The sequence below is a fragment of the Aulostomus chinensis genome, chromosome 5 (assembly GCF_037954235.1).
Source record: "Aulostomus chinensis isolate RoL2024-O1b breed Wild chromosome 5, RoL_Achi_v1.0, whole genome shotgun sequence".
Classification (NCBI taxonomy): domain Eukaryota; kingdom Metazoa; phylum Chordata; class Actinopteri; order Syngnathiformes; family Aulostomidae; genus Aulostomus; species Aulostomus chinensis.
In genome coordinates this window covers 15,300,626-15,325,400 of record NC_141324.1, presented here as the reverse complement: position 1 = coordinate 15,325,400, position 24,775 = coordinate 15,300,626, and the positions used below count along the sequence as shown (strand labels likewise).

The 24,775-nt window shown below is 43.5% G+C and overlaps 1 protein-coding gene across 1 annotated transcript in view; it reads left to right on the top strand.

Moving 5' to 3' along the window:
* Positions 1 to 24,775, top strand: part of LOC147261411 (ephrin type-A receptor 3-like) — an 89,947-nt gene that overhangs the window by 10,999 nt on the left and 54,173 nt on the right. Inside the window, exons 2-5 of the mRNA XM_086203403.1 lie at positions 6,726 to 6,790; positions 12,405 to 12,605; positions 13,717 to 13,824; positions 14,058 to 14,409. Of these exons, the coding sequence (XP_086059529.1) occupies positions 6,726 to 6,790; positions 12,405 to 12,605; positions 13,717 to 13,824; positions 14,058 to 14,409 (726 nt within the window). The remainder of the gene's footprint in view (positions 1 to 6,725; positions 6,791 to 12,404; positions 12,606 to 13,716; positions 13,825 to 14,057; positions 14,410 to 24,775) is intronic.

The following is a 24,775-nucleotide window of genomic DNA, read 5'->3' as shown; positions in this document are numbered from 1 at the left end:
TGTAGTGAACTTGAGACAGCAGAACTTTTAGAACCAAAAAGAACATTTCAAGAACATCATATTCTGCAAAAGTTGCCTTTACCTTTAGAGAACCTTTGGGTGTTGTTACTTAAGGTCCCCAGAATGTTCCTTCAGAGAAAAGGGATTTTTTTTTTTGTCAATTCCCGTTCAACAACAATTCTAATTTCCATACACAAGACGTAAAAGATGAGAATTGAATGTTTGTTTAACGTTAATTACTGTTTAATGGAATAAAATACGAGAGTTTAACAGTAACTGAACAAAAAAAAAATCAGAACTCAATTTTGATTTTCTTTAATCCTGTTTAAAAAGAGGTGCTGATAACTTTGGCATAAAAACATACATGCATAAAAAGATGAAATCGAAAAATATTTGCTTTAAAAACAACACTGCTTTGTTTCGTTAATCAGAAGGTAATTTACATTTTTCTTTTATCAGATTTTCTTTGTCACCAAAGTGCCTCAATCAGCGCTGATCAGCGTTTTCTTGCAGGAGGAAACACAAAAAGCATGTTTTGGGGACCTTAATGTCTAAAAATAGTTTGTGTTGATTTGTTTCTCCAAAGTTATATTTTAGAGGTAGACGTGTAATATTTGGATGATGAACTCATTATGAAGTCACATACGGCGGTTCGCATTGACTTGTTGTGGTGCTCTTATTTTGCGGTATCTTTTCTTTGTGTGTGTGTGTGTGTGTGTGTGTGTATGTGTGTGTGTGTTTATAAGCATTCTGGTCTCTGTGCACCAGCCTGGCTGTTGGCAGTGCCGTTTGATTCTTGGCAGGTGGATCACAGTCTCTAGCAGCTCAGCTGAAGCAGTCGTGTGTGTGTGTGTGTGTGTGTGTGTGTGTGTGTGTTTGTATGTGTCTGTGTGTGTGTGTATGAGAGAGAAAGAGAGAGAGAGAGAGACCCTAGAGAGAGGAAACAAAAGTGAGAAGGAAAGTAGACCAACACAGACAGAGAGGAAGAGACAAAGAGTGAGAACTGTTTCTGTTAACGGTTCTATAGGTTCTACATGTAACTGCATTTGTAGAGGAATTTCTAATACACAAATTCACAGAGCCCCCCCCCCCCACACACACACACACACATACACAGAGACTATTCCTCCTCCTCAGCTTTCAGTCTCACAATGCAAACCTCACAGTTTGATGCTGAAAATCAATAAGACAGCATGTCTCTGTGTAACAGAACAACTCTCTATTATCAGGTGCATTACTGTACGGATCTGTCCCATGCCCCATGAAAGAACCATGCTTTAATTTTGTTTGTGTGTGTGTGTGTGTGTGTGTGTTTATGCAAGTGGTATTTTTAAGTATAGAGAGGATGACAGTAAGAGTTTGGTTTCTGTATGAACAGATTTGGAAGGTGCAGCTCTGGAGTGTGAGATGTCATGTTTAGCAACTCATCAATCTGTGGGTGCGTGTGTGTGTGTGTGTATGTGTGTGTGCGTGTGTGGTATGAGAGAGAGAGAGAGAGAGTGTGTGTGTGACTGGTCGTTAGGTCGAACATGAGCCTGGCCTGAGTGATGAGCTTGGTGTATTCTGGGTCAGGCCTGGGCTTATATTTCATACACACACATTTTAAATCACTGGAGAAAGAGAATAAAGAACAAGAGAATATTAAATGGACTAACAAACAGAGCTGTGGCCGTGTGTTTGTTTAAAGATAAAAAATAAATTCCTTTCTTCTCCTCATCTTTTTCACAGAAAAACACACTTCTAAGTCTGCGAGCATTCTGGCTGTGTCAGCAGACAGGAAGCCATAGCTAATACATAATAGAGGAGTCTAGTCATCGATTACAAGTGATAAGTGGTATTGACAGGAGGTGTGACGAGCAGAGAAAAAGTGTTGATGTGTAGATGTACGTACATGTGTGTACGTGTGTGTGTTCTCCCGGTGGAGTTTGAAATGCTTTGGAAAATGTAAAGTCCTCATTAACATATGAGCTTACTGGACAGTAAAGCTTGTTTACATATAATGAGAAGAAAGACAGCAACTCCAGACATGAGAGAGGGTCTTTAGGGGGTCAGGGCTTTGAGTAGTTGCATTGATTTCATTTGTCCAGGTTATGAGGTACATTATCTGTTTCTGTGACTCTCTCTAATGTACAGGGCCCTGGCGTGGACACAGAGGGAGGTTCTTATAGTAAAGCATTAAGAATGGAAAAAAAAAAAAAAACGTTTGAGGCCACAAGATATAAGTTGTTCCCTCAATTCAATTAAATCTTGGCCTCACAAGAACTTGATAAAAAAAAGACTTAAGTTGAGTGGATCAGTTAATGGAGAACATGTGCTTCTCCTCTCTTCACTCAGCTTTTAATAGATGCAGTGGACGACAATAGAATATCAAAAACATGGATTCTGGGAAAGCTTTTCGTCCTCAGTCTTTTTCATGGTAACATGGTGAAGAAACGTACAAAGTCTGTTTGTTCTGTCCGGCTTCAAAACTATAAGATGGCGTTGCCGAAATTATAAACACTAATATGCTGTTGGAAAACAGTAATATTATTCTGTTTGACTAAAACTGGGTTCTTGAAATAAAACAAACCACGCGACCGGGAATCCAGTTCCTCCGGCGTGTTTATGCTTCAACCAGCGAAGCTTTCTGCACAGGACTGACTACAGGGTTTAACCTTGTAGTCAAACAGCGAACATTTCAGAGGGTGCCAACATGGAAGGCGAAACTATGGTGGCAACGATGCATTTTCTGGATAAAGGGACAAACTTCCTGCACTTCCCGGCATAGGGAGTTGTCTGTTTTGCCTTGATCATAAGGTGCATGGTGAGCCGTTCGAGTGCCGTCTTTGTGAAGTGACCCACTGAACTCATTTACTGCCCGCGTGGTCTGTGAGCAACGACCTCTGACCTCCACGCTGCTTGCCACTGGTTGACTTATGTCAGTACGAGATGAAAAAAAGTCAGACTACCCCCAGGCGTAAGAGGGCATACCGCCACCTATTGTTCTGGAGGTAGACATCCATTCATCCATACTGGGACGCCAACAGCAGCTCAGTTAAATGACCTAACTGAGCTGCGTTAGCCGTCGGACTCATTCACCAGGACGTTGATGTGAAAATGTATTTAAATTCATTTCTAATGATTAAAACACCAAAATCCACCGTTCACCTCTGCTGTATAAGGTGGAGGTGAACGGGTCGCAGCTGGGCAACAGTATGCTTGGACACCAGTGGGGAGGAAATGATCATTTACACAGACTGAGAGAAACAATTTCCACAAACCTTGTCGATACGTGGCTTTTATCTCTGTTTGGAAATATGAGCGTGTGAGAGAAATCACACATTATGATACTATTATTTCTTTTTTGTGTGTGTGTGATTTGCCTCTAAAATGTCTGTGGGCAGAGGAAAGCAGTCTAAATTGTCTTTAGTGAGTCTGAATGCAGACATGGGCTGGAGGCTTCCTCTGACCTTTAGCTGCTCCACACCTCTCCACCACTGTTTCATCCCCCTTATTTAATCCCCCTCTCTGTTTCATCATCGCATCGGCCCAGTGTTTTCTCATGCTGCCGCATGGACGGGTACGTGCACGCTCCCACGTGCTCGTCTACACACGCTAACACAGCATGACATGCCTTGCTGTTGTCACGGTGTGCTGAGCTGTAGAGAGCGGCTGCGTTCCAGTTATGGCTGATGAACAGCATGGGTGCTAGAGGAGGAGAAAGAGACGGAGCGGTATGAAAAGAGGAGGTTGGACCAATTTTACAGTCTCTTTGTTGTACCTACAGGCAGCGTGGATACACAGAGGGGCTTGTAAACACACACACACGCATTGCAATTGAGCGATTCATCTCATTTACTCTTAGGGAGACAAAATGTGCTTTTCTTACTTTAAAGTGTCTTCCAGGTTAGTTTTGCTACCTTATGAAACTGGAGGAGTGTGTGTGTGTGTGTGTGTGTGTGTGTGTGTGTGTGTGTGTGTGTGTGTGTTTGTGCGTGTGAGCGTGTGCATGTGTGTGCTTTAAAGTAAAGCAGAGTCAGTATAAATTGTGTCAGATCAGCAGTTTAGATGGCTGATCTGGGATCTGTGGTTTGAAAGAATGGGTTTAAAGAGGGAGGATAACCTGGGAAGTGCTGCATGAAGGCTGAGAGAGTCACTGCTACACAAAGTTGCCTTTATATCACTACAATACCATGAATGAATCCTAACAGATTTAAAGAGCCAATGCATGTGTGTGTGCGTGCGTGTGTGTGTGTGTGAGTGAGTGGGTGTGTTTGAGTGTGTGACCAAGAGAAGAAAGAGGAAAGCAGCCGTCTCTGCAGATGGATACTGATTAAATATTGATGATCAGTGGTGTTGAAGGCTTGATTAGAACCTGACTAGGACGAAGCCAAGCCTCAACTTCCAAACACACACACACTAACAAGAAACAAAGACACACAGGCACACACATGCACGCGCACGCACACGCACACACACACACACACACACACACACACACACACACACACACAAGTGTACAAGGGAAGAACTATAACTCCAGAACCTGAGCAGGTTTTTCATTATGCCTCCTGCAGATCAACCTGCCACCTTCGTCTTTTCATTCTCACTTCTCTTCATCCCGCCTCTTTCCACTCCACTTCCCTCCGTCACGCAGAGATCTCAAGCAGGAACACAGATGTGAAATCACTCTACTGTTGCTACTTGGCCACAGTTGCTCCCTCTTATTCACGTAATACACCATCAAAACTTTAAAAGTTGTTCAATTAAACCCTTGTCTTTGTACTATTCCTCATTTAGCTGGAGTGTTTTATGTCTCATTACTTTGGGTATCAGACAGTGTAGTCAACTGTTTTCATGGGGACAAATCCCTCAGCAGACTTTTAATGCAGTTGAATATAGAGATGTTCCGATAACAGCTCTTTCCTTCCCGAAACTGATTCTGACTCCTGATCTTCAAGTATCGGCCGACACCGCACCGCTGCGATACTTGAGCATGAATTAATATTCAGTCTTTAAGAGCTGTGAACCACTAACCCTGTATCGATGCGGTGAGATCACCATCCATTTGCAACAGTCGCCTTGTTGGTCCACAGCTGCGTTACAGACGGGGTATCTTTACAGACTCGTCACGCGCTGACACTAAATCTGCTATTTTTGCAGTATCGAAGGTTTTTCTGATACCAGTATCAAAAACATGAAAGGCTCTAATTAAATGCAGTTTCTGATACCAGTATCAAAAGCATGAAAAGCTCTAATTAAATGCAGTATTTCATCGCTTTGAGAACCATGAACAATGCCTCTGTGTGAGTGGAGCATGGGCTTTTCCCCTGTACTGTCCAGTTATTCATATCCTGGCCCTGTGTTTATTCCCTCTGAGTGGTACTAATACTCTTATACTTGTGTATTTTGGGGCCCTTGTAGAAATAAATGGTTAAAGCTCAACATATCATGTCTGAAATGCATTTGCTTTGTTTGTGTTTATTCTCTCCTTTTTTGACCCTTTGTGGTCAGCTTGGATTTATGGCGCTCACAATGGATTTTGGGGTGTTTTGGAAAATAGTATCAGAATGTCTACAGAAACGTCTCAAATCACTCCTGCAAGCATAATCAGGCATAAACCGCTTCTGCCAATTGAGCGAGCTCGGATTAAAGGGGTTCTAAACAATAGAGCAGCTGGAGGCGAACACACGCCTGTGCAAACCAACACACATGTTACCGCGTGTGCACGCATGCACGAGACTGAGAAGACATTCCTCCTGCATGAGAAGACAAATGTGGTGTATCACCATGCTGTGTTTTTGCGAATAAAGAAAGGTATTTTGGAACACAGCATGGGTGGGATTATGCTGCAGGTGTGTTTTGAAAAGTTTTAAGCAATTTTTATACTTTTGTTTTGTAGCATTAAAGGAACACGCCAACTTTTCGCGAAGTAAACTTCGTCCTCAGAGTCAGACCAGAAGACAGACACTGTTCTCTCCTCTGTGAGACCCACAAAGATCAGCTGACTGCTAGTTAGCTTAGGGTAATGAATGGTAATAGATGAGCAGCGTTAGCATACCTCCATCACCAAATCATTGAATCAGTAACGTTCAGGATCAGGAGCAGAGAAGGTTTTGCAGAAAAGTGTGAAGGCGCGCTAACCCTTCCCACCCACTACCAGTCATTGCGCTATGGTAACTAGCCTCTGTGAGGGTCTCAGCTCCTGATACGACACACAGAGAGGAATCTATCTTCTTGTCTAGTTCTTGGGAAGATGGCTCACCGGCTTATTCCCCAAAAAGTTCTTTCCTTTTTTTCTCTTTGAAACACTTTGTACACCCATTTCCAAACTACTCCTTCAAAGAGCAGCACTTTAATGTTTAAAATGAAAATGTACATCTTGGCTTCCTGTTGCCTCCAGATGCTCTCACAGTTCCACCGCCTGACTTCCTGTCCTCTTGATCCATGACAGCAGCACCACCACCACAGCAATTTTAACAGAGAAAGGAAAAGATTAAACCTGCTTGTGATTCCACTGCTGTTGTAGCTCACACAACAAAAGACGTGTATCACACGTGAAACCTTGAAGTTTATTTTTTTTAGTTCATCTGTGTGGTGCGTTTAAGTCATCAGCAAAATTTCCACATTGTGTATGGAAAACATTATGTACAAATGCCTGTGAGAAATAGGTTTGGAGATGTAAAATACAGGGTTTCACCGTGTGTGTTTACGTCTATTTCTCTCTCTCCTCTGTGCTCTTGCAGTTACGTTGCTGGACTCCATGTCTGCCTTGGCCGACCTGGGCTGGGAGGCTTACCCTAATGAGGGGGTGAGTATGTGCAGCACACACTCGCACAAACAAAAACCATCCCCTCTCTAAGCCAGAGTTGGCACCAGACATTTCAATCTGATCATAACTTGTGGGTTATGTTGACATGTTTTATTCTCAGGGAAGGAGCTGAGTTTGCAGCAGCAGCAACAACTGGAGTGTGTGTGTGTGTGTGTGTGTGTGTGTGTGTGTGTGTGTGTGTGTGTGTGTGTGTGTGCGTGCGTGTGCGTGTGTGTGTGCGTGTGTGTGTTTTAGAAAGCACTGGGTTGTTGAGTAGTCCTGGCTAAATCGGGAGTCTGCGGGGGGAATTTACAAATTATTTCCGCTGCGCTGAAAATGCTGTGGAACTGAAGGCTCCATTTATTGGTTGCAATTTTTGGGACAGAGTGAGGAGACGGGGTGGAGGGGTAAATATTCTTATGTAAGAGGAGATGTCTGTGTACATCATATACATACACACATATACATGTATATATCCATAAATATATATTTATTTTGTTGCGTGTAGGGTTGCGTAAACATCCTTTTGTAGGTATGGCAACCAAGGGAGTCTGTAGTGCTGCCACTGTGCATCAGAAAATATCAACAGAGACGTGAGAGGAAGAGGTTGAGAGGGTAGAGGAGGAAGAGCCACGACATGCATTCAATAAAGAAATAAGAGCAAGTTTTGCATGTCAGGAGCTGTTGAATGGTTCTGAATTAATTCTATTTCCCCTCGATTCACACTTCCTCTGCTGCTATTCAGCGTCAGTGTGTTGAATTGCAGGATGCCACACGCGGTTTCATGGTTTTCAGCAGCAGAGAGGCAGCTGAAGTGAGCCGAGCTAAACGGGGTCGTGTTCCCAAGCAATCAAGGTTATCAAGTTCACATAATTGAAATGCATATTGTTTATGTTTGTGTATCTTTTTTCATGGAGGTCTTTACAGAGGAGGAGGAGGAGGAGGAGGAGGAGGAGGATGTGTTCCATCTGTAGCCGAGCCAAACAGTTCAGTCTGATTTTGAAAAAAGGGTGCAGATTATGTCTAATGAAAATGTGGCAGGGAAAAGCACATTTGTTCAGCGTTTATGCTCAAAAAGGGAGAAAAACATACATTTAGGTCATGCTGTAGTTTTTTTCATTTCAGTGGGGAGCGCATATGGAAATGTGGAACATCTCATATCAAAGAAAAACACTACGAATACATTCTTATGAACACATCAAGACAGATTGTTCCGCAAAAACTAAAGTTGCTGTCTGAGTTTCTTTACTGATGCTCAGGCACAAGCTTTATCAGCTGCCCTTTCAAGGAAATCTAATTATGAAATTGGATAAAGCTTGTACTCTTTGCTTTCATTGTCTTGTAGTACATGAAAAAGATTTTACCTTCATGGAGAAACATGATCCTCCTGTATTTTATTTGCAGGCAGTTTATAAGACAAAAAGCTGAAAGTTACATCATATGAAATAAACAATTGCTTCTTAAAATATGCACCAGTTTTTGTTTTTTTGTTTTTTTAGAGTTGGCCTCGGTTTGCCATAAAAGTTTAAATAAAAATAATGTTTTTCCTTAATAGCAAGAAGACTTAAAGTGAGAGTGACAGTAACAAACTTTCTTGAAACAAATAACGGGAGATTTTTCTGCGAGTTTCCATTTTAAACATCAGAATAACATCACCTATTTATCACAATATCCTGGCATAAAATGACTAAAAAAATATACTGTATAGCCAAGAGCGTTCAACTCCCACTCCCTTTAATTATCGGTGTATTTTGATGCTTCCTGTTGAAGTGAAGTGACAGACATCAACATCAACCCTCAGATGTTGAGACAGCGCTCCCTATTATTTATCTGCCTCAAACCTGCTTTTAGAAAGTCACGTCAGAGTCATTTTCTTTATGATGAAGACAAATCCCATCATCCCACTCTACGACACATCATCATCAAGCGACTTCTTACGTGACTGTTTTGACTCCTAGAGTCAGAACTTGAGCCCTGTGCGTGATCTTTTTAAAATTTCCAACAATATAACAACCAGATATGATGAGAAAAGGCGTTGCACTCGCAAAATAGGAAATATTTTCTCTGTGCATGAAGTGTCACGGTTCTGTGACAACTATATCTTCACAAATTACTCAGTTCAAGCTTATAGCTTCTCCAGTATGTTATCTTCTACCTACAGGCCTCCTACCTATGATGCCTTTGCTTTGTGACATGACGGAAAGCTAATTTTTAAATTATGAATCTAATTTTCTTTGTGTCTGTATGTTTTTCCCGAGTCTACACATTATGACGGGTAGGTATATTGCAGTTGTACTGCAATATTCAATTTGAAATGGGACTTTAACACATAATTAGCCTTTAAGAAACGTTGCAAAAATGAAAAAAATAGAGGCTGGAATTGACAATAAAGTGTGAAATAGATCTTTAATATTTCTTTTAATGTTTTTGTGTTTTGCCAATGAAGACGGCGAGTGTGTGAACCAGCAACAACATCGTCTACTACAGGAGTGTGAACCAGAATGGTTCCTATGATGATTTCAACTGGGTGCTCTTTAATGTCTCCCTAAAAGCTGTTTTTTTGTGAGGCTAATTGTTCCCTGCCACAGCAAAGACAAACCTTCCATGCGAGCTCATGTCATGTTCTGTTGTAATTAGAAAAAAAAACAAAAACCCTCACTCTCTGATACAATCCAGCAAATATACTGCCAGCACACCTTGTAAAAACACGACAGAGACCAGCAGATGATGCCAATAATATTTGTCTGGTGTGATTATGTCCATGCAATAAGAATCTGGAGGAGAGGAAGGGAGAGGAGAGGAGAGAAGACAGGTTGAGAGAGAATAGGAGGCAGGGCAGTGAGAGGGTCTTACATTTAATATAAGGGGTATTACCTAGTTGACCTTTGAACTTTAAACCTTGAGATTGGTCTCAGTCAGAAGCAATTCCCACCAATCCGAGACCACTGTCTACCCGAATTAGTCCAAAACACACTTGACCCCGCAGGTCAAACTTAATCCGAGCCGTGCAGGGCCGGATGTGCCTGAGACTTAGTGGAGCGACCCATTTCTGTCACCAGGCAGGGGTGTTCCTCGTGAGGGACACAAAACAGATACGTCTTAATGATGTTTGAAAATGAGAGGCCCCACTGCATCGCTCCTCTGCCAGAAGCTCCTCAGGCTTCCCCACTCCCCTCCTCCTCCGTCTCCTCTTTTTTCATCTTCCATTTATTTTGTCCCTCCCTCCCCCTCCTCCTGGTTCCAAGTTTGCTCCAAAGTTTGTCCAATTAGGTCATCGTAGGTGTACACATCAGATGATGGCAAAACGAGGAATATTATGTTAAGCTGGTGAATGGTTGAACTTCACCCCCCCCCCCCCATAATGTCTGCTTCACTTCAAAGCAATCAGGCTAGCTGCGTGCTGATTGGCTGAGCTGATTGAAGCTCCTTCTGAATGTTAATCAGCCTTCAGACTAAACCTGACAGCGAAAGTTTTAACTTGTATGCGTTGAGTATTGAGAGTTGGCAACAGAGCTATCCAAATATTTTCCCAGTCGCGCTTGTGGAGGGAACCCCCTCCCCATCCCCGCCCCCCCAAAAGCAGCAAGAGTATCATTAGCGAGGCGAACAGGTTGTTTTCATGTTCATAAATACACCTGTGCAAAAGTGACAATGAACAGACGAGGGAAATAAGTGTCTCACCAGGAAGTGGCAGTAATCCAGCCACTCCAAACTGTGCCTACAAAGAAATAAACAAAGACATTATAAAGCCCTCTTTATCCCTCAATGACTATTCCCATAAATGCTTTAATCACCACTCTCTGGGGACTCGTGTGTGTGTGAGTGTGTGTGTGTGTGTGTGTCTGTGCGCGCGCGTGTGTGTGACCGTCCTGTGATGTCCGAATGGTCTCAGCTCTGCACAGATGGATCTATTTAGCTGCCAGGCGCCTGTAATTTACCAACAATCACTCCTCTCTCCTGTCTTTTCTCTCTTTCTCCTTCCTTTGTTCTTTTAATTGAATGGAGTGCTGCTGATCTTGTTTTGTATATGTGTGTGTGTGTGTGTGTGTGTCTGTGTGTGTGTGTAATGTCAAGCAGCTATTACTCTTTTATGTGCAAACTTTAACTGACTGACTGCAGCATCTATAACAACCTTCCGCCTCCTCTTCTTCTCCACTTGGGTCGGGATCAAGAGAGAGCTGGTTTTTCTCCAATTCATACACAGTAGAAGTTTCAGTTGTGGAGATTAAAAGCATCTGAGTACGCGCGAGTGCTAGTCTACGTGCGAATGTGTGTGTGGATCTGTTTTAGTGCTCAGGACTCAGAGGTGAAACTCGTCAAGCTTTTGTCGGGTTGTCACATCAGATTACGCTCAGAAATCCAACCTTAGCATGTCCCAAAGTTTGTCTTTGCTGCTTTTGCTTCTTGTTGAACCTGACTTTTCTCTCTTTGCCTCTCTGTTTATCTGCTGTAAGACTTTTATGTAGAACACATTTGTGATGACAGGTATTTAGGTCTTTGCACGTATGTGTATGTGTGTGTGTGTGTGTGTGTGTGTGTGTGTGTGTGTGTGTGTGTGTGTGTGTGTGTGTGTGTGCAGGCATGTGTTTGTGTGTTTACATAGTCGGACTATTGTAAGGTGATACATGCTCATCGCTGCGGAGCTTAAAGCTTGACTGTAAATATGATGACAGCAGCTCAGAACAAAGATGGTGGTCCTCCCATCCCACACCGCAAACCAGGACTCATATAGTGTGTGTGTGTGTGTGTGTGTGTGTGTGTGTATCTTGGAGTGTGGGTGCAGAAGAAAACCCAGTTAGCTTCCCCTTCAATGGATCAGATATCTTGAAACTCTCAAACCGCATTGGTTTATTTTTTCAATTCTTTAAGGAATAGAAATGTTCTTTCTTTCTCTCGCACTCTGTGTGTGTGTGTGTGTGTGTGTGTCTGTGTCTGTGTGTATGTGTGTCTGTGTGTGTATGCAGATAGAAATGTTTTCCTGCTCATGCGAGAAGTGTTCTCAATTACTGCCTTAGTCAGAAGTGGAAACAGATGGTGGCAAATGACGGGAGACAAAGTTGCTCTGTCCTACCTACTCCTTCTTGTTCTCTTTCTCTCTCTCTCTCTCTCTCTCACACACACACACACACACACACACACACACACACACAGAAACATACATGATCCTTCCTTTTTAAGCACTAAATCATGCATTCACTTTAGAGAAATATGCTCACTCTGTGCACATGTGCAGCTTAGACAAAGACGGCACTTCAGCCATCTTGACACAGATCATCACTCATATTCAGCCAGACATGAGAACAGAACATGTAGGCTCGAGGTTGGTTTCAGCTCAACCACAGTTCATTGAACCTGGGCCCAGTTTCCCATTAATGGTCTCTCAATTGAGATCCCCTTTGTTTATTGAATAAGGATGAAATGAGATGAACTTGCAGCTCTGTGTTGCTGGTATGTTTAAATGTCATTTAATGGAATTTCTTACCTTTTCTCTTCTCATCTATAACATCTTTTCTCCCTCCTACAACTTCCTCCGTCTCCTCTTCTAGCTCTGATAAAAGATTAAAGCACAGAGAAATAAACATGTCATAGTAAAACGTACCCTCCTCTCCTTTAGTGGGAGGAGATCAGCGTGATGGATGAGAGGAACACCCCGATGAGAACCTACCAGGTGTGCAACGTCATGGAAGCCAACCAGAACAACTGGCTGAGGACGCGCCACATCAGCCGGGAAGGAGCGCAGCGCGTCTACATCGAGATCAAATTCACCCTCAGAGACTGTAACAGCCTGCCGGGGGTCCCTGGTACCTGCAAAGAGGTCTGTGTCACTTCACACGCACATCTAGTTTAACCTAGAGCATGGTGGCACAAACAAAGGTCCTGGCAGCTGTGTTTGATCACGTTACTGAGCTGCTATGAGCTCCATTGAGGTTTTTTACATTCGCTCTCTGATTCATTTTGGAAACCAGTAAAATAACATTTTATCAATCAATGGCACAGGTTGATTTGTAGGCTTCAGAAAAATCACTTCTCCAACCGTCCAAAATACCATTAGATAATGTATTTTGGATCAAATTGATTGGAAGACAATGTAATTTGTTTTCCTTTCACCTCTCAAGCTTGTTATCGCATTTGTCTGGAAATATACAAATTAAAACAAAATTGAAGAGATTTTCCCTGCAGCGCAAAAAAGGCAACAAGTGCTTCGGCTAATTAACTTGAATTACACATCTATACATTTTCAATTAAACCTGCCTGATTTTCATATCGTATCTGTTACAGTTTTGCTGTTTGGTTTAGTTAACTAGCATCCTCATTAGCTCAAGCAGAGCAGTACAAGCTAACTAGCTTAGCCTAACTGCTCAGCCTCAACACTGTTAGCACATGCGTCTTTACTGGGATACAAGAATGTCATCAAAACCTGATGAAGACTATGTTTCGGTCACTCAGGTAAATGAGTGTGAATCATTGCTGTGTTGTTTGCTTTCGCCGTTTTACAAGAGCGCAGTATTAAGAAAGTCAAACGATGACCTCGAGGCTTTTTTTTGTGGCTGCTCGTATATTAACACCTGATATATTTATTTTTACTGTCCCCCGTCCTCTCGTGTCAGTGTGATATTACAGCTCCTCTGTATTCATTTCTCTCCTGCAACCTTTCACCGTCATTACATCTCTGGAATGAGAAAGAGAGAGAGATAATATGAGGCAGCACGGCTCAGCTGAGGGTGTTGCTGGCTGGCTATCCAGAGAGATGGACTGAGATTGAAGGAGATGAAGCAGAATAGCTGGCTAGAGAAGCTACAGGGGCCTTGTTAAAACTTCACATTGGATGGACTTATGTGTCTTTCTTTTCTGTGAATGATTTGGTTCTGTCTGAAAACACACGTCTGTTCAGGATTTGTTGATTGGGCTCTTTTTTTGTTTTGCAGACATTCAACATGTACTACTATGAGTCAAATAACGCCAACCTGTGGTTCATCAAGGAAAGCCAGTATGTCAAGATTGATACCATTGCTGCGGATGAGAGTTTTACACAGGTATGAACACGCACGAACACACACACACACACACACACGCATGCACGCACGCACGCACGCACGCACACACACACACACACACACGCACACACACACACACACAAACACACACACACACACACACACACTTTTCCACACAGGATTTTTCCAACAGAATTAACAATGAAATGATGTTCGTACACCCAAGAACTAGATATCAAATTCTAAGGAAATTCAACATCTTCTGTCTGCAGGTGGACGTTGGCGACCGTGTGATGAAGCTGAACACGGAGGTGCGGGATATAAGCAACCTGAATAAAAAAGGTTTCTACCTGGCCTTCCAGGACCTGGGTGCCTGTATCGCTCTGGTCTCTGTCAGGGTCTTCTACAAGAAGTGTCCACTGACTGTGCTGAATTTAGCCCAGTTCCCTGACACAATAACAGGGGGGGACACGGCACTGGTGGAGGTCCACGGTCTGTGTGTGAACTCCTCGGAGGAGTTTGAAGCTCCCAAGATGTACTGCAGCGCAGACGGAGGTTGGCTGGTTCCCATCGGGAGGTGTGTGTGTAAACCGGGCTTCGAGGAGAACAAGGACGTCTGCCAACGTAAGAGGGTTGGGGGTCCCAGGGCATGTGATGAATATATTTGTTTGTGTGCGTGTGCATGTGCATGCGTGTGTGTGTGTGTATTGGGAGCTTTCTCACATTTCTGCTGTGAAATGACAGTGACTGGGTATTTTGTGTGTTTGTGTAACTGTGTGTCAGCGTGAGTATTGCTCCTAGAGACTTTCCTACAGCGGTAGCAGAGAAAACGAGCTGCTTTGAGGCATCTTTTTTTTCAAGAGTGTGCGTGCTTGTGTGTGTGTGTGTGTGTGTGTGTGTGGGTGGGTGTGTGTGTTTGTCAAAGCTGAATATCTCACTTTCCCCGCTGAGAAGAGGAGAGCAGAGCGAGTATGTGAGAAAGTGCTTATTGATGTGTATTTGTGATGTAGACGGGGAGGAAAAGGTATGCCTGAGGAAGCAGATTACTGAGTTGAAAAACTCCACAGATGTCATGTGCACTATGTTTCTGTGTGTACGTCTGTACATACTGTGCGTTTGAGTGAGGGAGCTGTATCAGACACAGGCTGTCACATGTCCCCGCAGGCTCACTTCCTCCTAAAAAAAAAAAAAAGAAGAAGAAAACCCTCCGGAATTATAGATATTCATCATGGCAAACTTAGAATCGGAGCACGTAATGCAGTTTCAGTTGTTTTGGAGAAGCAACAGCCAAGACACCCTGAACACTTGGCAGTAGGGCCTTAGAGAGAAGTGAACAAGAACACGCTGTACTCTGCAGTTTGCAGACGGGTAATGTGCACAGATTGTGTCAGAACTCTGGCTGCATCTCAATCATAAAAAGCCGACTGTTGAGCTCCGTGTCTGTCTTGTAGAATGACACAGTCACTGACAGGTTTATACTGAGTACAGCAGGGGTCCCACACTCAAAATACCTGGGAGCCGTTGATTGTCTAGTTTTGCCACAAGAGGGCAAATTCAAATATTCAATTGTACCGGCCTCAAAATGGACATCTAGTCTGGTTGTACTATAGAACTCACAACAACCGGAGGACAATATTTCTTTCCACAGACTGGCGATGGCCTGGTACAGCACAGAGCCCACTTACACTCTAGGATTAGCAAATGTACATTCAGGAGACGGCAACTTTCCAAACCCCTAATTTCCACCAGACACAGCTGCAGTGCCCTTTATGTCCGTCATCATCACAGCTGCAACTCCTACAGTTATTAGCTTGTTCAGATTCTGCTAATTCGCTTGTTGTCTCTTGGTGTGTGCGTTCCTGTGACGTGCACGCACAGAGCGCAAGACTACGTTTTGTCTTTTCTGTCTGTTTTTGTGATAGTTACTCTGCGCAGGGTGTTTTATTTTATTTCTTTTTATATGCCGTGGCGTGGGGACTTCCTGTCTGGCTCGATCTGCTCGGTGCAGACTGACACACCTAGACTCCAAGCTTGCTCCCCGTGGAGCGAAAAGTGCAAGTGCTGCTTCTGGTGAAAACGAGAATTGTCTGGAATGGCTGAAAAGTACCCCTGGAAATTAGGAGTATAGGGTCCCCGTCCGTCCAGCTTGGGGTTAGGTGGAGTAGTGAGTGGTCAGGTTGCGAGCCAGGTGGGTCCCCTCTGGTCCATTTTGCCTAGAGCCTCCAGAGTAATTAGAAACGCCCCCATCTGCTAATCCGCCAGCCAAATATAACACAGGCAGATGCCTTCTGTATTACTTCTTGTACTACTACAACTAATAACCCTAATGAGAGAACTTGCTGGGCAGATTTCATTCTGCTGTGATATTTTGTGTCTGGCCAACCGCCTGGGCTGAGTTTGAGACCCTTGGAAGAGAACGATGACACATTTCCTGTAATAAATGTATTTAAAGTCTGTCTGATGCAGCAAAGCAGTTGACCTCCGTGATCTCTCTGACCTCATCAGGCTTATCTCTCCACAGAGAATAAAAGCAGCAATGTTTGCACATTTAACAAGCTTGCAATAACAGTGTGTGTGTGTGTGTGTGTGTGTGTATGTGTTTAGATTTAATGATAGAGTTGTATTGACAGTAAGGGGTCAGGGTTCAGGAAATAAATGTGCTCCTCGTCTGGTGCGATGGTAGCTACAGATGTGGGCGGGTGTGTGTGTGTGTGTGTGTGTGTGTGTGTGTGTGTGTGTGTGTGTGTGTGTGTGTGCGCGCGTGTGTGTGTGGGCAAAGCAGGTGACCACTTCTTTCTTATGCATATTTTCTGGTGGAACAATTATTCTGGAAACAATCAAATCACATTTTCCAAAACATTTTCATTCCTTTGTGTACTGAAGCTTGCCTGCTGCGGGGTACCACCTACTCAGAATTAAAAACCACATTTTTTAGGGATTTCATAGCGATGAAGGAAGACAATTGGCTGTTCCACATATGTCAATCTCCATCTTATCTTTGTTTGTTTTCTTTGAAATCACGCCAAAAACCAAGACCAGAAACAAGCTTCCTTAGGTTGAATTTATCTGCTATTCCATGTGTCCCGCTATCGCTGCCTTTCTTTTGACAGAATTGCACTTAGCTGACATATGTAACAGTATCTGTAATCAGCCTGCTTTTAACAAAGACATGAGAGGTACAACAAACCCGGGGCTTTAATGTGTCACTGCGGCATGTTTAATGTGAGAGAACAAGGGCTAGGCTTTTAAAGAGTGCTCTGCATTAGGTCCAAAAATAAAAGGTTCCAGCCCTGACACAGTCTGAAGGTCCTCCATGGGAAAACACATGCCGTTAATGCATTTAAATCACCCCCTCTTGGTCACACAAAGAGATGAGGGGGTGAGGTGGTGGGGGAGAAGAGAGCTGGAGGGGCATTTGTAATTATCACTATCGTGCAGGTGAACAAGCCTTTAAATGGTTAGCTTGAAATTTTTTTTGACCATTTAGCCGCTTTCATGCTCATTCTTGCCTTGTTCTAATGTTGTGTGTGAATCGTCTCCCAGTGTTTTTAGCCCTGAGGCGTCCTCTCTCTTTTAGTCTCTCTCTTTGTGTCCCTGTCTCTTGGTGTGAGGCGTAAATGGAATCATTACTAGCCTTTCTGTGTTAGACAAACACCAGACACCTCCATTTACAGCCACTTTTTTTTTCCTCCCTCCTCTCCTCCCTGCTATTTCTAACCTTGCTCTGGTGTCTGCTTCTATAATGGGACTCTTCTTCCCCTCTCTCCCTCAACAAGTCCCCCATTGTACTCCTCACCCATCCTTTCTGATATCGCCGTCCCTTTTCACCTCTCCATTTTTCTTTCTTCCCTCCCTTCTCCTCTCTTTCTCCTCATCTCCTCTGTCAGTGCTCGTTAAACATTTATAGATCACAGGTTCATCTCTCCTTCTCTCTTTCTATTTTCTCAGCCGTTGTCTCCTACTCGCTAAACTACGGTGTGTTTGAAATGCGAATCTTAACATTTTGATGTCGTTCTTGTTGACACAAGATGGAACTGCTGGATTGTTTTATGATGAGATGTTCGAAGAGGAGGATGCGGCTGTGTTTTCCGGCACAAATACGGCGAGCAGATAATGGGTTGGTGTCAGATGTGGTGTAAACACAAGTGTCATCGCAAAAATTTGTCACAGTCGCATGATGAATGTGATGTTTTCAAGTGAATAGGCTGAGGTTATTATTTATATGGGATGAACACTCTTCCATCATCGTCTTTAGAGCTCAACACTGACCGCTCGCCTTTATAACCGAATTCCTCTCCTGATGTTTCGGCAAATTCTCGTAGAATACAGGGGTTTTACTTCAGGAACCGAGAGGACCAGTGAGCAGATGAATTGTGGCTCAAAAATATTGGATTTGCCATGAAAGGATGACAGGAAAACAAAGAAAAAGGTTCAGGAACTACTCATCCCATCAGGCCTTGCAACAAATATGTCCGAGCCAAGGTCATTTCACATGTCATGACCAACTGAGCATTTTGTTGTTTCTAGCTTATTTGTCACTGATGTTTATGAAGATATGATATCAAAAAAATGTTCAGTGTTTGTCACCAGGAGAGCAAAATCATGCTTCTGGTACCAGGTTCCTCTCAGACGATCGCGAGAACTTGTGAAGGTCAAAATGGCTCGGTACACGCTTCCATGGCGACAGCGCGTTCCGCCAATCCCAGATGTCGCTTATGCACCTAGGGATTGTGAGTAGTGTAGTCATTCTCAGCGAGATTGGGGCCAAAACAAGGTTGCCATCCTACAAACAGACTTCTCCAGGAGCATCGTGCTTGCGCGCGGCGGGTCGATCTGGGGTGGTTACGACTTTAGCTCCCCGAATCAAGTCTTTAGCTTCCTGATTCACATCATCATCATCATCATCACCATCATCATCATCATCACACTCATCAAACTGTTGACTGACCCCTGGTGCCCTATTGATGGGGACATCCTGGATACAAATGTTTCATCATAGGATCGAGGTGATCACTCAGATCGACTTTACATTGATTTCAAGCGACCCAGTAGGGGGGGCTAGTGGATCCCGCCCATGCCAGTTCTCAGTTGGTCAACACCACAAATGATCAATGACCACGTCGCTTATTTCGTCATCTTTTTAGACCAGTGCGGCGACATTGAGACCCCAAGCGTGCATTGATCACTGTAACGAGGGATTTATGCACTGGAACCTTGATATGATGTCACTCTCCATGTTGCTGATGACAGTCTGAGTACGTCCCACTCGGACGTTCTCGCCTAAGCTGCTTTTTGTCCTCTTCCACGCTAATGCACAAGCATCGCAGTCATCAAATGTGCTCTATCGACCATCTTCTCTGAGCCTTGCATAGCTGTTGTTGCCTCGTAATTCACTTGCCTTTATGGTTTCAGGTCTGTCAGGATTAATGGTCCTAGAAATGATGGTAATAAACAATATTATCATTATTCTATGTATCATTTTGTCATTAAAGTACCTGAGCACACCCCTTAAAAGAGGGATTAAGGCTGCACTCTTAAGAATATCCTGTCAGACATTTGAATTAGAATGTGAAAAATATTAACAGATTTGAAAGAAATTGAACGCCCCCCCCCCTCAAAAAAAAAATTGTGAGTGACCATCATTTGTAAGCAGTCATCTAAATCCAAAAGGCCATTGAGTTCATGTCTGATTATTGTGTGATAAGTTGACATCGTAGTTAAAGAATTAAAGTGACAGGCCTGTTCGGACAGGCGACTTTGCTTCTTAACAGTCAGAGATCAGATTTTTTGACATTATTTGTATTTAAAGAATAATTTTACTGAGTTGTGAAGAAGTCAAGGCTCCAGCCCCCCCCCCCCTTCTTGTAGAGCCGCTCAGAAGAGAGAAAAAGACGACATAAACCAAAGCCAACGCTCAATTTTATATTAAGAGCATCAAATTTCACTGTCCCTTGGAGGAACTGTAGACCTTTGACACGTTCATTTGCATTAATAACACATCAGCTCTTCAGGAGATGATGGTGCTTGTCTCCAAAGGGAAGGTGCTCATCCTCCTCACAAACTTAAATAGTTCTCAAGTGCAAAAACAAGATATGTTTACAAAGAAACAAAACGAAACTGCAGTGTCCACGGGTGATTGTGGATGAGAAACAGATTTAGCAGAGAAAACTTCTCAGCAGGTTTTTTTTTGGTTATGAAGTTTGTTGTTGGCAAAAACATTGTAGAATATTGGCAGTTTATTGGAGTTTCTCATGAATCTTTTCCACTTCCTTTTTCTCTCTCTCGCTCTCTCTCACTTTCTCTCGCTCTCTCTCGCTCCCTCTCTGTTGTGTTTTGTGCACGGACTCGTCCACTAACACACTGCTGCCCCTGTGGCTGTGGCTTTGCTGCTCGATCACATGAAATCACACTCATCTGCTTTGTCACTGGGGGTGTTACATAATCTCCCGCTCTCACTCTTTTTTGAACAGATACTATCTTTTCCTCCCTCTCTCGCACTCTCAGCCTCCCTGCCTCTCCATCTCCATCTACCCCATGCAGAGTCCTCTGTATGTGTAGTACAAGACCCCCACCTCCTTCGCTCTCGTGCTTTCTTCTGTCTCTTGTACATTCTGTTTCTGTCCTCCACATTTCTGTTTGCTTCCTCTTCATTTCCACCTCTCCTGCCCTCAGCTGTGGTCTCACAGCTGGTTCGTAAAAGTAGTGAATTCTCTCCTCGGAACTGTCCTGTTTTAAACCCAAGAGGTACACGCTGAAGGGCATAAGGGTGCATAGCAGTGAGTGAGTGAGTGTGTGTATGTTTGTGTGTGTGTGTGTGTGTGTGTGTGTGTGTGTGTGTGTGTTATGTCCTTCTCTGTGTGTCTGACAGCCCCAATTACTGCTTCAGATGGCTGGGAGATGGAGGAGACAGACTGGAGGACAGACACCTGTCACCTCAACCCTTCTGCTCTTCCTCTCTCTCTTCCTCTCCCTCTCTCTCACACTCTCTCTTTCCCTCTCTCCCAGCAGGCAGGAGTATGTACAGGTCAGCGTGACAAACTTCTAGCATGTCCTTCTGTTGGTTATACCTGTCAAATGTTGGTCTCCCTCCTTTCTCATTCAGTCTGTTTGAGGCTGCAAATGTGACACCAGAGCATAGTTTAGAGGAGGAACTTTTGAAAGAGTCTCCACACTCCTGCTTTTCTTTTCACTGCTCACACTTCAGCGTGAGTCTCTGAGGAACGAGTCTAACACATCCAGTCTGTGTTCATTAGGGACAAATACTACAAGAACACGGTGAAAGTAGTTCAGTTCAGCAGTTTCTAGAGGTGTGTTTACTTGGTGTCTTTAGGAAGGCGTGGATGGGTATGACTGCAGTAAACGTGTTTGTTCCAGTGTTGATACTTTGAATTTGGTACCTAGCTGTGTTCTTTGGTACTTCACTCTCTCTAATAACCAAACCTGTCAAAGTGTTATTGATATTATACCAGAGCTTCCTTGTTTTCCGCCATTGTTTTGATATCACAGCTACAAGTGTAAAGATTACTGTCATTTCTCCCCTTCAAATAGTGCCACTGGTTTTACTGATTTTTGATTATATTTGTAAAATTGAACCTAAAATTACAGGTCACCGTTGCCTTGACAATGGGTTGGAATGTGATTGGGCTCCAAACCATTACAGCTAAAAAAGAATTTACACAATTCTTCAATTTGGGTGCTACTGTGAACGAGCAGGAACACGAGTGAGCGAGCTGGTTCAACCGAATGCACCAGCGGGCTCCTCCTTGCACAGGCGCCACACCTCAAGTGTTTTGCTTCGTTTTGACCTCAAATCAAATTGTTTGTCTGATTTTGAATTCTCAGACTTCATCTGGGACTGTGAACTCAGCATCCCACAGTGTCTGTCATCTCACTCTTATCATTCTGGCTGTAAGACCTTGAGACCCCCAGACACTGGAGACCCCCAGGCACTGGAGGCCCACAGACACTGGAGACTCCCAGACACTGGAGTCGCCTCCAGGCACCACCTAAACACATGGCGTGTTTGACGTGGATCAGATGAACAGTTGTTGTGATAATCGAGTCAGAGACGGACACACAGATGATGATGACGAGGATAAGTGAAGGTTATGTGATACATGTTCTTGAAAGGCTTAATCGAGTTGGTCCCAGACTTGGTCACTTAAAAAGACGACATGCACACTCATGTATACACCATATAAATGACATAGCATCAGATGATTCCTCCCTCGCTCACAATGAAAGGTTGGAGCAGGGAACAGATGTAGGGAAAAGCTAATCTACACACCTGTGAAAGAGTTTGAGCTCATTTAGCAGTCCCTGTGTGTGTGTGTGTGTGTGTGTGTGTGTGTGTGTGTGTGTGTGTGTGTGTGAGTGTGTGTGAATACAACTCAGTGGGGAACCTGCCTTTCTTTATTGCCTCTCCAGCTCAGAGCCTGATTTCTGCCTCTATCCAGCAGAAGTGTGTGTGTGGACGGTCGAGACTGGACTGGTAAAGTGAGCATTTTAATGTTGATCACATACAGACTTTTGAAGGTCAAGGGTCCCTTCTGCATGCAGTACACACACACACACACACACACATACACACATACACGTGCGCTTAATGAGTTGCTCTTCTCTTGGTGGCAGCTCGGGAACTCGTGATCATGAAGGTGAAGGTAGGCAGGGAGTGGGAGGCTAACAGAAGGCTTTAAACAGATTTCTTTGTGTGTGTTCAGTACATAGAACGTGTGTGTGTGTGTGTGTGTGTGTGTGTGTGTGTGTGTGTGTGTGTGTGTGTGTGTGTGTGTGTGTGCGCACGCGTGCCATACTGCAAGCATTAGCGCATTAAGCTGTGGAAGTGTAAGGCACCAGGGTGTTATTACCATCCAGATGTTCTCAAAGGACAAGCTGATATATGGGCCAAGCAAAGGCCAGTCATCTGTCCTTCTACCTGTCTGTGTGACGCTGACTTCACTCCTCATTTATTGGGATAATGGGAGCCACCTTTTCCTTAATTTCTCCTTTATTCACCTTTATCTCGCCTCTCTCACACGGGCCCGTTTCCCGCTTTCTCTTTCTCATCTTTTGTGTTTGAATAAATGACACACACAGGCTCTCACTGTATCCTCTACACCCAGACAATGTCTTTTCACATCCAGCCTCCTCACCACGGCAGATCACTTTTCCAGACATAAACTGGGATGCCAAAAGCCACCTTGGCACCATGCCAGCATTAGCATTGCTAAAGTGTTAGCCACAATGTAACCTAAAGACATCAAAGTGGCTCGGGGAGACAGGAAGTAGTCTGGTGCAGTGTGTTGAGCTGTGAACAAACCCTAAGAGGAAAAAAGAGGAAAAGCAGGCCAAGAACGGAGAAACTGTTAATGCATGTTTCATCTCCTCGTGCCCTTATATAGCGCTGTTCTCCACAGAGGAAGGGCGGTTGAGAGGTGTGGAGGGGTGTCTCCTCTGGGTACAGTCACCATTAATTGGCTGTTGAGTTCCAGTTGTGGGATAAACATGTGTGCACAACTCAGTGTTCTTAACATTTCTATAGTGTTGAGTCACTGTTGCTCCATTTAAGATCTTAAGGTTTTCAAGAAAGGTGTGTGTGTGTGTGTGTGTGTGTGTGTGTGTGTGTGTGTGTGTGTGTGTGTGTGTGTGTGTGTGTACAAGTACGTATGTGTAACGGAGAGAGCATGCAGGCAGCCAGTGGTTCTGCTGAACAGGAAACACAGCATCAGGAAGGCAGCCATTGACCCCTTCCCCCTCATCCCCTCCCTTGCTCTCTTTCTAGTTCATGGATGGTTTCCAGATGTACGATCAGCCTGTCAGACTGATTGCGTCGGCCTTTCACAGGCCTTATTGCTCACTTCCAAACATGACATACAGATGTAGTTGCGGTCAAAATCCAATTTCGTTAAGCAGTTTTTCACCGCAGGAACTTTTGGGCTGTTTCAGACCGGCCTGCACCTTTGTGCGTGTTCCGACCACAGGAACCAACCCTGCAGAACCGCTTCTGGGTCATTATGGAGGAGAGAGAAGTACCTAGTCCAGGTTAGAACATCCCTGGAGAAACTGCAAAGCAGAGCTCAATGCTGATTGTTTCAGAACTGACTCACTAGTTTCTGCAATAGTTATGTGACAGCAGATGTACACGGATGGTTTGTCATGTTCCATTTTGCTCCACTTCTTCATTAACTTTTTGTTTTTGTGGGCAGAATTATGAAGTCATGAGCCTGCACTGCCGCGGAAACAGAGAAGGCTGAAAGGGTCGATTAGGGTCAATCCCTGTAAACATTTGCACCAAATGTCAAAGTGCCTGAGCTCCCGTGGTGGAGGACCGCTGTTTTTGATGCACTGCTTCCTGCTACATGAAACCTGGTAGTATTCAGTATTCTCTTTCAAAGCATTTCCTGTACTCTCTTGACTAACTATTCATGAGAATACAACATTCAGCAGAATGGCAGATTTTAGGACCACCATCAGTTCTCTAGACACTGTCTTTCAGGTGAAGTGAAAATTTGGCCTTAAAATTGACAGGTACATGAGAGTTAGATAGATGGATAGATAGATAGATAGATAGATAGATAGATAGATAGATAGATAGATAGATAGATAGATAGATAGATAGATGGATAGATAGATAGATAGATAGATAGATGGATAGATAGATAGATAGATAGATAGATAGATAGATGGATAGATAGATAGATAGATAGATGGATAGATAGATAGATAGGTAGATAGATAGATAGATAGATAGATAGATAGATAGATAGATAGATAGATAGATAGATGGATAGATAGATAGATAGATAGATAGATGATAGAAAGATAGATAGATGATAGATAGATGATAGATAGATGATGGATAGATGATAGATAGATAGATAGATAGAAAGATAGATAGATAGATGATAGATAGATAGATAGATAGATGATAGATAGATAGATAGATAGATGGATAGATAGATAGATAGATAGATAGATAGATAGATAGACA